The following is a 13,273-nucleotide window of genomic DNA, read 5'->3' on the forward strand; positions in this document are numbered from 1 at the left end:
TTCTTCTTCTTCTTCTTCTCCTTCTTCTCCTTCTTCTTCTCTCTCCTTTTCCTCACCTCTGTGTCTTCCCACCAGGCTGTGCGCTACACTTTACACCCTAAACCCTACATCCTGCCCTACACCCTCAGGCCTCCACCCTCCTCCCGTCCCGTCCCGTCCCGTCCCTATCCTCCATCCCTCTGACTGTCCGACTGGGTCTCCCTCAGTAGTGAGTCATGAAGTGGTCTCTGTGGAGCCTGCTGCTGCTGCTGCGCCTGTGTCTCCCAGGACGGAGTGACTGCCAGGGGGACTGCCTGGCCTGTGGCCTCCTAATACCCAACCCCCAGAGCCAGAGCCAGCAGCAAGCATTCAACACACTGGTGAGTGACTGTGTGTGTGTGTGCGTGTGTGTGTGTGTGTGTGCGTGTACAATGCATTCGGAAAGTATTCAGACCCATTCACTTTTTCCACAATTTGTTACGTTATAGCCTTATTCTAAAATTGATTAAATAAGAAAAATTCCTCATCAATCTACACCCAATACCCCATAATGACAAAGCGAAAACAGGCTTTTAGAAATTGTTATTCTTATTTGCATACTGTAAGCATTCCGACACTTTGCTATGAGACTCGTAATTGAGCTCAGGTGCATCCTGTTTCTATTGATCTCCTTGAGATGTTTCTACAACTTGATTGGAGTCCACCTGTGATAAATTAAATTGATTGGACATGACTTGTAAGGAATACCTGGAATAGTATAAAGTAATCCCACTGGCTATCATAAGTTGAATGCACCAATTTGTAAGTCGCTCTGGATAAGAGCGTCTGCTAAATGATGTAAATGTAAATTTGGAAAGGCACACACCTGTCTATGTAAGGTCCCATAGTTGACAGTGCATGTCAGAGCAAAAACCAAGCCATGAGATTAAAGGAATTGTCCGTAGAGCTCCGAAACAGGATTGTGTCGAAGGCACAGATCTGGGGAAAGGTCCCCAAGAACACAGTGGCCTCCATCATTCTTAAATGGAAGAAGTTTGGAACCACCAAGACTCTTCCTAGAGCTGGCCCACCCGGCCAAACTGAGAAATCGAGGGAGAAGGGCCTTGGTCAGGGAGGTGACCAAGAACCCGATGGTCACTCTGACAGAGCTCCAGAGTTCCTCTGTGGAGATGGGAGAACCTTCCAGAAGGACACCCATGTCTGCAGCACTCCACCAATCAGGCCTTTATGGTAGAGTGGCCTGACGGAAGCCACTCCTCAGTAAAAGGCACATGACAGCCCGCTTGGAGTTTGCCAAAAGGCACTCAAAGGACTCTCAGACCATGAGAAACAAGATTCTCTGATCTGATGAAACCAAGATTGAACTCTTTGGCCTGAATGCCAAGCGTCACGTCTGAAGGAAACCTGGCACCATCCCTACGGTGAAGCATTGTGGTGGCAGCATCATGCTGTGGGGATGTTTTTCAGCGGCAGGGACTGGGAGACTAGTCAGGATCGAGGGAAAGATGAACGGAGCAAAGTACAGAGAGATCCTTGATGAAAACCTTCTCCAGAGCGCTCAGGACCTCAGACTGAAGAGAATATTCACCTTCCAACAGGATAACGACCCTAAGCACACAACCAAGACAACGCAGGAGTGGCCCAGCCAGAGCCCGGACTTGAACCCGATCGAACATCTCTGGAGAGACCTGAAAATAGCTGTGCAGCGACACTCCCCATCCAACCTGACAGAGCTTGAGAGGATCTGCAGAGAAGAATGGGAGAAACTCCCCAAATACCCAAGAAGACTTGAGGCTGTAATCGCTGCCAAAGGTGCTTCAACAAAGTACTGAGTAAAGGGTCTAAATACTTATGTAAATGTGATATTTCATATATATATATATATATATATATATATATATATATATATATATATATATATATATATATATATTTTTTTTTTTTTTTAATGTTGCATACATTTCAAAAAACCTGTTTTTGCTTTGTCATTATGGGGTAGTGTGTGTAGATTGATGAGGATAAAACAATTTGATATATTTTTTAAAATAAGGCTGTAACTTTACAAAATGTGGAAAAAGTCAAGGGGTCTGAATACTTTCTGAATGCACTCTATGCATGTATGTGTGGTGTGTGTGGTGTGTGTGGTGTGGTGTGTGGTGTGTGTGGTGTGTGTGGTGTGGTGTGTGGTGTGTGTGGTGTGTGTGGTGTGTGGTGTGGTGTGTGTGGTGTGTGTGGTGTGTGTGGTGTGTGGTGTGTGTGGTGTGTGTGGTGTGTGGTGTGTGTGGTGTGTGTGGTGTGTGGTGTGGTGTGTGTGGTGTGTGTGGTGTGTGGTGTGTGTGCATATGCGTGTGCCGCATGCAGCATGGGAATGATGGTTGTATGGATGATGGTCGTATGGATGATGGTCGTATGGATGATGGTCGTATGGATGATGGTCGTATGGATGATGGTCGTATGGATGATGGTCGTATGGATGATGGTCGTATGGATGATGGTTGTAGTGTGATCGTCATCGTTTATTTGAAAAAACACAAATCCACAACAAGTTTTTACCACACAGCTTTTACAACGTTTGAACAGTAATTTAATATTCTGCCATTAGGGTGAGTCATGGGACGTAGCAGTAGCAGTGCTAATGTAGATAATCATTCTAATTATGCTTCTGACTGAGGCAGCTTGAAGTAGAAAACCTGGGTTCAAACACTATTAGAAATATTTTCATGTTTGCTCTAGCTTGTCTGGGGTGCCAGATTGGGTGGTGAGTTTTTAGTTTTGGGACTTTTTGTTTATTTTATTTTTTTGTAGTTACAGTCTTGTCCCATCACTGCAACTCCCGTACGGACTCGGGAGAGGCGAAGGTCAAGAGCCATGCGCCCGGGCCCGCCACAAGGAGTCGCTAGAGCACATTGGGACATCCCCGGCAGGCCAAACCCTCCCCTGACCCGGATGACACTGGGCCAATTGTGTGCCGCCTCATGGGTCTCCCGGTCGCGGCCGGCTGCGACTCAGCCTGGGATCGGAACCGGGTCTGGCGTGATGCCTCTAGGACCGCTGCGCCGCTCGAGAGGCCCAGTTTTGGGACTATTCTATTACTTCCAAAGTGCCAGGCAAGACCAGCTTATGTATTTGAAACTATTTTGAATAGTATTTGAACCCAGGTCTAAGCTGATGTAGCTAATGAAGCTGTGGACTGGTGCCGCTGAGGCTAGAGATCTGTGGTAATATAAAGTCTTCAGAAAGTATTCACACCCGGGCCTCTCGGGTGGCGCAGCGGTCTAAGTTGCAGTGATGGGACAAGACTGTAACTACCAATTGGGGGGAGAAAAAGGGGTACAAAATATTTAGAATAAAGTATTCACACCCCTTGACTTTTTCCATATTTTGTTTTGTTACAGCCTGAATGTAAAATGGATGAAATATAGTTTTTTCTGTCACTGGCCTACACACAATACCCCATAATGTCAAAGTGGAATTATGTTTTTCGAAATTTTTACAAACTAATACATAATTAAAAGCTGAAATATCTTGAGTAAATAAGTATTTAACCCCTTTGTTAGGGCAAGCCTAAATAAGTTCAGGAGTAAAAATGTGCTTAACAAGTCACATAATAAGTTGCATGGACTCACTCTGTATGCAATAATAGTGTTTAATATGATTTTTGAATGACTACCTCATCACTGTACCCCACACATACAATTATCTGTAAGGTCCCTCACTCCAGCAGTGACTTTCAAACACAGATTCAACCACAAAGACGAGGGAGGTTTTCCAATGCCTCGCAAAGAAGGGCACCTATTGGTAGATGGGTAAAAAAAAAAAAAAAAGCTAACATTGAATATCCCTTTGAGCATGGTGAAGTTGTTAATTACACTTTAGATGGTGTATCAAAAAAAACAGTCACTACAACAATATAGGCGTCCTTTCTAACTCAGTGGCCGGAGAGGAAGGAAACTGTTCAGGGATTTCATCATGAGGCCTATGGTGACTTTGAAACAGTTCCAGAGTTTAATAGCTGTGACAGGAAAAAACTGAGGATGGATCAACAACATTGTAGTTACTCCACAATACTAACCTAATTGACAGGGTGAAAAGAATGATGCCTGTACAGAATACAAATATTCTAAAACATGCATCCTGTTTGCAACAAGGCACTTGTCACGCCCTGGCTCTGGGGACTCTGTCATGTTGAGCCAGGGTGTGTAGAGTCTATGTTTTGTGTTTCTATGTTCAGGATCTAGTTCATTGTGTTTCTATGTTGGCCGGGGTGGTTCTCAATCAGAGGCAACGAGAATCAGCTGTTGCTTGTTGTCTCTGATTGGGAACCATACTTAGGCAGCCGTTTGGGCATTGGTGTTTGTGGGATCTTGTTCCGTGTTGGTTTGTGTATGTACCCAAGGACTTCACGTATCGTTTTGTTGTTTTTGTTCGTGTGGTGAATAATAATTAAAGTATGTTCGCATTCCACGCTGCGCATTGGTCTACTCCTTTCAACGATCGTGACAGAAGATCCCACCAATACTGGACCAAGCAGCGTGTTTCGGAGCTAACGCCGGGTAGGGAGCTGGAGAAGTTGGCGATGGCCCAGGTGGGCCAATGGTGGTCCTGGGAGGACATGTTCGAGGGCAGAGGACCATGGGCAAGGGTTAAAGCCCTGGCGAGAGAGGAGGTACGGCGCCAACAGTGTCGTCGTCGGACAGGCGAGAGGCACCCCCAAGACATTTTTAGGGGGGGGCACATGGCATGGGCGACGGGGCTGCTGGAGGCAGACAAAGGGCGAGTTTGTGGACGAGGAGAGAAGGCCACCGGGTTACGGGAGCCATTGGTGATTAGAGGGAGGGAAAGTGTAGAGGCACGGCGAGAGGTACTGAAGTGTGTTGCCAGTCCGGTCCGGCCCGTTCCTGATCCCCGTATAAGGCCAGTGGTGTGTGTTCCCAGTGCGGTCCGGCCTGTTCCTGTCCCTCGCACCAAGCCTGTGATGCACGTCGCCAGCCCGGCCCGGCCTGTTCCTGCCCCTCGCACCAAGGCAATGGTGCGCATCGTCAGCCCGGTCCGGCCCGTTCCTGCGGTAACATAGGAGCTAATTGACTGGTGCAGCTGGGGATCTGTGGTAATATAGGAGCTAATTGACTGGTGCAGCTGGGGATCTGTGGTAATATAGGAGCTAATTGACTGGTGCAGCTGGGGATCTGTGGTAATATAGGAGCTAATTGACTGGTGCAGCTGGGGATCTGTGGTAATATAGGAGCTAATTGACTGGTGCAGCTGGGGATCTGTGGTAATATAGGAGCGAATTGACTGGTGCAGCTGGGGATCTGTGGTAATATAGGAGCTAATTGACTGGTGCAGCTGGGGATCTGTGGTAATATAGGAGCTAATTGACTGGTGCAGCTGGGGATCTGTGGTAATATAGGAGCTAATTGACTGGTGCAGCTGGGGATCTGTGGTAATATAGGAGCTAATTGACTGGTGCAGCTGGGGATCTGTGGTAATATAGGAGCTAATTGACTGGTGCAGCTGGGGATCTGTGGTAATATAGGAGCTAATTGACTGGTGCAGCTGGGGATCTGTGGTAATATAGGAGCTAATTGACTGGTGCAGCTGGGGATCTGTGGTAATATAGGAGCTAATTGACTGGTGCAGCTGGGGATCTGTGGTAATATAGGAGCTAATTGACTGGTGCAGCTGGTGATCTGTGGTAATATAGGAGCTAATTGACTGGTGCAGCTGGGGATCTGTGGTAATATAGGAGCTAATTGACTGGTGCAGCTGGGAATCTGTGGTAATATAGGAGCTAATTGACGGGTGCAGCTGGGGATCTGTGGTAATATAGGAGCTAATTGACTGGTGCAGCTGGGGATCTGTGGTAATATAGGAGCTAATTGACTGGTGCAGCTGGGGATCTGTGGTAATATAGGAGCTAATTGACTGGTGCAGCTGGGGATCTGTGGTAATATAGGAGCTAATTGACTGGTGCAGCTGGGGATCTGTGGTAATATAGGAGCTAATTGACTGGTGCAGCTGGGGATCTGTGGTAATATAGGAGCTAATTGACTGGTGCAGCTGGGGATCTGTGGTAATATAGGAGCTAATTGACTGGTGCAGCTGGGGATCTGTGGTAATATAGGAGCTAATTGACTGGTGCAGCTGGGGTTATATTGTTATAGACCTATAGAGGCCAGATATAATCCTCTGGGTTATATTGTTATAGACCTATAGAGGCCAGATTATAATCCTCTGGGTTATATTGTTATAGACCTATAGAGGCCAGATATAATCCTCTGGGTTATATTGTTATAGACCTATAGAGGCCAGATATAATCCTCTGGGTTATATTGTTATATTGTTATAGACCTATAGAGGCCAGATATAATCCTATGGGTTATATTGTTATAGACCTATAGAGGCCAGATATAATCCTCTGGGTTATATTGTTATAGACCTATAGAGGCCAGATATAATCCTCTGGGTTATATTGTTATAGACCTATAGAGGCCAGATATAATCCTCTGGGTTATATTGTTATAGACCTATAGAGGCCAGATATAATCCTCTGGGTTATATTGTTATATTGTTATAGTTTCCTCACCACACACTGAGAGAGATCATAAGGCCATGACATGGCATGCACCCACGCATGTATGCACCCACGCACGTATGCACACACACACACACATGCACACACACACACACACACATTCAGATTGCTGGGAATAATCCATCAGTCCACCTATTTAATTTGCTATGGATAATTAATTTCTGTCGATAACTCCTCAGAACTGCTCCTTCTCTCCCCATTCTCTTTTGAGGTGAGCAGGTTTTCTCTAATCTCCAACTAACTTTAATTCATCCCATCTGAATGGGATTACAGGAAACAGGATTTACCATTTACCTCATCAAAACAGACAATTACAGTTACTCAAGGGCCTGATAGGCATGTGGTTTGCACACACAAGTCTAAAACTATTCACTTTTACCCATACAGACAAGTCAAACCTACAGGCCTTGTGATGGAGGCGTATTTGAGACTGAGGCAAATCGAATGTAGGATTGAATGAAGTAACAAACATGTTATCTCAGGCCATAGTGGAGCAACATCTCTACTCTTACCCCTCTGTCTGTCTGTCTGTCTGTCTGTCTGTCTGTCTGTCTGTCTGTCTGTCTGTCTGTCTGTCTGTCTGTCTGTCTGTCTGTCTGTCTGTCTGTCTGTCTGTCTGTCTGTCTGTCTGTCTGTCTGTCTGTCTGTCTGACTACAGTAAGAGACTACAGTAAGAGAATACAGTAAGAGACTACAGTAAGAGAATACAGTAAGAGACCACAGTTTGAGACTACATTAAGAGACTACAGTAAGAGACTACAGTAAGAGACTACAGTAAGAGACTACAGTAAGAGTCTACAGTAAGAGAATACAGTAAGAGACTACAGTAAGATAATACAGTTAGAGGCTACAGTAAGAGACTACAGTAAGAGACTACAGTATGAGAATACAGTAAGAGACTACAGTATGAGAGTACAGTTTGAGACTACAGTAAGATAATACAGTAAGAGACTACAGTAAGATAATACATTAAGAGACTACAGTAAGAGACTACAGTAAGAGACTACAGTAAGAGACTACAGTATGAGACTACTATATGAGAATACAGTAAGATACTACAGTAAGAGACTACAGTATGAGACTACAGTATGAGAATACAGTAAGAGACTACAGTAAGATAATACAGTAAGGGAATCAGGTCTCTTTCATGTCTCTCTGCTCTTCTCTTCTGTCTGTCCACAGGTGTGTCTGTTGGAGTGTGACGGTCAAGTCTTCCCTGCCCTCACCTGGGAGCTATGTCAGCGAGCCACGCTACAGCACTACCCCCTCCCACCAGACGGCGGACCTGTGTCTAAGAGAGCAGAGGAAAAACGGTCCTTAAAACTGGGCCCTGTAGACCTGGAGTCAGATGGCGAAATGCTCTACTCTGCAGCCATGGAGCGCTACCAGCAGGATGGAGCGGATCAGGAAGACGAGGCCCTGGAGCGACGTGATGCCCAGTACGACTCCTCTCCGCTGGGCTCGACCGGCGAGGGAGACTCCCTGGCAATGGGTCTGGAGAACAGGGAGGAGGAAGAGAATGAGGAGGAGGTCAGGAGGAACGGCCAGGGGGAGGGAGGAGATGAGGAGGAGGATGCCGTGGTCCAGCTGACCAAGCGTTTCGGGGGCTTCCTGAAAGGTCGCCACGGTTACAGGAAGTTGATTGGCGGGCCCGTGGGGAAGACGCTGCAGAAACGCCTCGGAGGGTTCATCGGGATCAGGAAGTCGGCCAGGAAATGGAACAACCAGAAGAGGGTGAGCCAGCTTCTCCGGCAGTACCTGGGGATGACCAGCAGCAGGGCCCCTGGCCGCGGTGTTGGGAGGTTCACTAACCCAGCCCAGGGCGTCAGGAGGCTGCCCAGCCGGCTGTAGCCTTCCCTTCCCTCCAACCTCCTGGGGCCTCTCTGCTCTTCTCTTCTCCCTTCCCTCCACCCTCCTGGGTCTTCTCTTCTCCCGTACCTCCACCCTCCTGGGGCCTCTCTGCTCTTCTCTTCTCCCTTCCCTCCACCCTCCTGGGTCTTCTCTTCTCCCGTACCTCCACCCTCCTGGGGCCTCTCTGCTCTTCTCTTCTCCCTTCCCTCCACCCTCCTGGGTCTTCTCTTCTCCCGTACCTCCACCCTCCTGGGGCCTCTCTGCTCTTCTCTTCTCCCTTCCCTCCACCCTCCTGGGTCTTCTCTTCTCCCGTACCTCCACCCTCCTGGGGCCTCTCTGCTCTTCTCTTCTCCCTTCCCTCCACCCTCCTGGGTCTTCTCTTCTCCCGTACCTCCACCCTCCTGGGGCCTCTCTGCTCTTCTCTTCTCCCTTCCCTCCACCCTCCTGGGTCTTCTCTTCTCCCGTACCTCCACCCTCCTGGGGCCTCTCTGCTCTTCTCTTCTCCCTTCCCTCCACCCTCCTGGGTCTTCTCTTCTCCCGTACCTCCACCCTCCTGGGGCCTCTCTGCTCTTCTCTTCTCCCTTCCCTCCACCCTCCTGGGTCTTCTCTTCTCCCGTACCTCCACCCTCCTGGGTCTTCTCTTCTCCCGTACCTCCACCCTCCTGGGGCCTCTCTGCTCTTCTCTTCTCCCGTACCTCCACCCCCTGGGGCCTCTCTGCTCTTCTCTTCTCCCTTCCCTCCACCCCCTGGGGCCTCTCTGCTCTTCTCTTCTCCCTTCCCTCCACCCTCCTGGGGCCTCTCTGCTCTTCTCTTCTCCCTTCCCTCCACCCCCTGGGGCCTCTCTGCTCTTCTCTTCTCCCTTCCCTCTACCCTCCTGGGGCCTCTCTGCTCTTCTCTTCTCCCTTCCCTCCACCCTCCTGGGGCCTCTCTGCTCTTCTCTTCTCCCTTCCCTCCACCCTCCTGGGGCCTCTCTGCTCTTCTCTTCTCCCTTCCCTCCACCCTCCTGGGGCCTCTCTGCTCTTCTCTTCTCCTGTGCCTCCACCCTCCCAGGTACCTCCATAGAAATAGAATTACTAGTTTACCATTTGTCTGCTATTATGTTGGTATTCTATTCCTATAGTTACCGACCACGTCTACAACTACAGCTACGGGGACTGTGAACTCATACCTCGTCAGCCTAATGAAGAAGAGTAATGACATCATCATTCTGAAACCCATCCGGTGTTGTGTGAAGAGAAGTAAGGAATGTTTCCTTCCAACCATCAACGTTGCTCCCACCCTACCGCCCCAGTTAATGAACTGCATCCTGAAAAAAATATATAATGTAATATTGTGTTTCAGTATCGTAAGGCCAGACTACATGATATTAGATCCTGGATATAATACCACCCATGTTATGGTGATGACTGGATGTTTAAGATGTATGTATGCACTTGATCTTTTTTGAAATATAAATCTTGAGCGAGTGGAGGGTTGCAGTTGCTATTTGCACTGTGCATGGTCTCTGGGTAATTCCAGAACTGGCGGTCTGCATCTTCTCTATTCTGATTATACACAGCGCATTCGAAAAGTATTCAGACCCCTTGACTTTTTCCACATTTTGTTACGTTACAGCCTTATTCTAAAATGAATTAAATTATTTGTTTCCCTCATCGATCTACACACAATATCCCATAATGACAAAGCAAAAACAGTTTATTTTTAAATTTTTGCAAATGTATATTTTTTTTTTTACAGAAATACCTTATGTACATAGGTATTCAGACCATTTGCTATGAGACTCGAAATTGACCTCAGGTGCATCCTGTTTTCATTGATCATCCTTGAGATGTTTCTACAACTTCATTGGTCCACCTGTGGTAAATTAAACTGATTGGACATGATTTGGAAAGGCACACACCTGTCTATAAAAGGTCCCACAGTTGACAGTGCATGTCAGAGCAAAAACTATGCCATGAGGTCGAAGGAATTGTCCTTAGAGCTCCGAGACCGGATTGTGTCAAGGCACAGATCTGGGGAAGGGTACCAAAACATTTCTGCAGCGTTGAAGGTCCCCAAGAACACAGTGGCCTCCATCATTCTTAAATGGAAGAAGTTTGGAACCACCAAGACTCTTCCTAGAGCTGGCCGCCCGGCCAAACTGAGCAATTGGATGAGAAGGACCTTGGTAAGGGAGGTGACCAAGAACCCAATGGTCACTCTGACAGAGCTCCAGCGTTCCTCTGTGGAGATGGGAGAACCTTCCAGAAGGACAACCATCTCTGCAGCAATCCACCAATCAGGCCTTTATGGTAGAGTGGGCTGACGGAAGCCACTCCTCAGTAAAAGGCACACGACAGCCCCACTTGGAGTTTGCCTAAAGGCACCTAAAGGACTCTCAGACCATGAGAAAAAATATTCTCTGGTCTGATAAAAACAAGATTGAACTCTTTGGCCTGAATGCCAAGCATCACGTCTGGAGGAAACTTTGTTTCACCATGTTTTTCAGCGGCAGGGACAGGGAGACTAGTCACGATCGATGGGAAGATGAACGGAGCAAAGTACAGAGAGATCCTTGATGAAAACCTGCTCCAGAGTGCTCAGGACCTGACTAGGGTGAAGGTTCACCTTCCAACATGACAACGACCCTAAGCATACTGCCAAGACAACGCAGGAGTGGCTTGAATGTCCTTGAGTGGCTCAGGCAGAGCCCAGACTTGAACCTGATCGAACATCTCTGGAGAGACCTGAAAATAGCTGTGCAGCAACGATACCCATCCAACCTGACAGAGCTTGAGAGGATCTGCAGAGAAGAATGGGAGAAACTCCCCTAATACAGGTGTGCCAAGCTTGTAGCGTCATACCCAAGAAGACTCGAGGCTGTAATCACTGCCAAAGGTGCTTCAACAAAGTACTGAGTAAAGGGTCTGAATACTTACACTACCAGTCAAAGGTTTGGACACACCTACTCATTCAAGGGTTTTTCTTTAGTTTTATACAGAAGATATCCCTATTTGGTAAAAGACCAAGTCCATATTATGGCAAGAATAGCTCAAATAAGCAAAGAAAAACGACAGTCCATAGTTACTTTAAGACATGAAGGTCAGTCAATACGGAAAATGTAAAGAACTGCAGTTGCAAAAACCATCAAGCACTATGATGAAACTGGCTCTAATGAGGACCGCCACAGGAATGGAAGACCCAGAGTTGCTTCTGCTGCAGAGGATAAATTAATTAGAGTTACCAACCTCAGAAATTGCAGCCCAAATAAATGCTAAACAGAGTTCAAGTCACAGACACATCTCAACATCAACTGTTCAGACGGGACTGTGTGACTCAGGCCTTCATGGTCGAATTGAGCAAAGAAACCACTACTAAAGGACACCAATAAGAAGAAGATACCTGTTTGGGCCAAGAAAAACGAGCAATGGACATTAGACCGGTGGAAATATGTCCTTTGGTCTGTAGTACAAATTGGAGATGTTTGGTTCAAACCGCCGTGTCTTTGTGAGACGCAGAGTAGGTGAACGGATGATCTCCGCATGTCTGTTCCCACCGTAAAGCATGGAGGAGGAGGTGGTGTTATGGTGTGGGGGTGCTTTGCTGGTGACACTGTCTGTGATTTATTTAGTATTCAAGGCACACTTAACCAACATGACTACCACAGCATTCTGCAGCGATACGCCATCCCATCTGGTTTGGGCTTAGTGGGACTATCATTTGTTTTTCAACAGGACAATGACCCAACACACCTCCAGGCTGTCTAAGGGCTATTTTACCAAGAAGGAGAGTGATGGAGTGCTGCATCAGATGACCTGGCCTCCACAATTTCCCAACCTCAACCCAATTGAGATGGTCTGGGATGAGTCGGACGGCAGAGTGAAGGAAAAGCAGCCAACAAGTGCTCAGCATATGTGGGAACTCCTTCAAGACTGTTGGAAAAGCCTTCCAGGTGAAGCTGGTTGAGAGCTGTGCAAAGCTGTCATCAAGGCAAAGGGTGGCTATTTGAAGATTCTCAAATATAAAATATACTTTGATTTGTTTAACACTTTTTTGCTTACTATGATTCCATATGTGTTATTTCATAGTTTTTATGTTTTCAGTATTATTCTACAATGTAGAAAAACCCTTGAATGAGTAGGAGTGTCCAAACTTTTGACTGGTACTGTATGTAAATGTGATATCTCAATTTGCTATTTTTAATACATTTGCAAACATTTCTAACAACCTGTTTATGCTTTGTCATTATGCGATATTGTGTGTAGATTGATGAGGGGGGGAAAAAAATGATTTCATCCATTTTAGAATAAGGCAGTAACGTAACGAAATGTGAAAAAAGTCAATGGGTCTGAATACTTTCCGAATGCTCTTTACACTACATGGCAAAAGTATCTTCAAGTGTGTGGACACCCCTTGAAATTAGTGGATTCTGCTATTTCAGCCACACCAGTTGCTGACAGCTGTGTAAAATCGAGCACACAGCCATGCAATCTCCATAAACAAACATTGGCGGTAGAATGGCCATACTGAAGAGCTCAGTGACTTTTAACGTGTCACCGTCATAAGATGCCACCTTTCAAACAAGTTAGTTTGTCAAATTTCTACCCTGCTAGAGCTGCCCCGGTCAACTGTAAGTGCTGTTATTGTGAAGTGGAAACGTCTAGGAGCAACAACGGCTCAGCCGTGAAGTGGTAGGCCACACAAGCTCACAGAACGGGAGTGCTGAAGTGCTGAAGCGCGTAGAGCGTAAAAATCGTCTGTCCTCGGTTGCAACACTCACTACCGAGTTCCAACCTGCCTCTGGAAGCAACGTCAGCACAATAACTGTTCATCAGGAGCTTCATAAAATGGGTTTCCATGGCCGAGCAG

General features: G+C 46.9%; 1 protein-coding gene across 1 annotated transcript; it reads left to right on the forward strand.

Annotated features, from left to right (window-relative positions):
* Positions 1-215: 215 nt before the first annotated feature.
* Positions 216-8,425, forward strand: LOC311108341 (prepronociceptin-like; the record flags this gene model as incomplete). The annotated part of the gene is made up of 2 exons (XM_084150972.1): positions 216-359; positions 7,757-8,425. The coding sequence occupies 2 exons, from the start codon at positions 216-218 to the stop codon at positions 8,423-8,425; spliced, it is 813 nt and encodes a 270-aa protein (XP_084007098.1).
* Positions 8,426-13,273: the final 4,848 nt, after the last annotated feature.

The sequence above is a fragment of the Coregonus lavaretus genome (assembly GCF_964263955.1).
Source record: "Coregonus lavaretus genome assembly, chromosome: 33".
NCBI lineage: Eukaryota > Metazoa > Chordata > Actinopteri > Salmoniformes > Salmonidae > Coregonus > Coregonus lavaretus.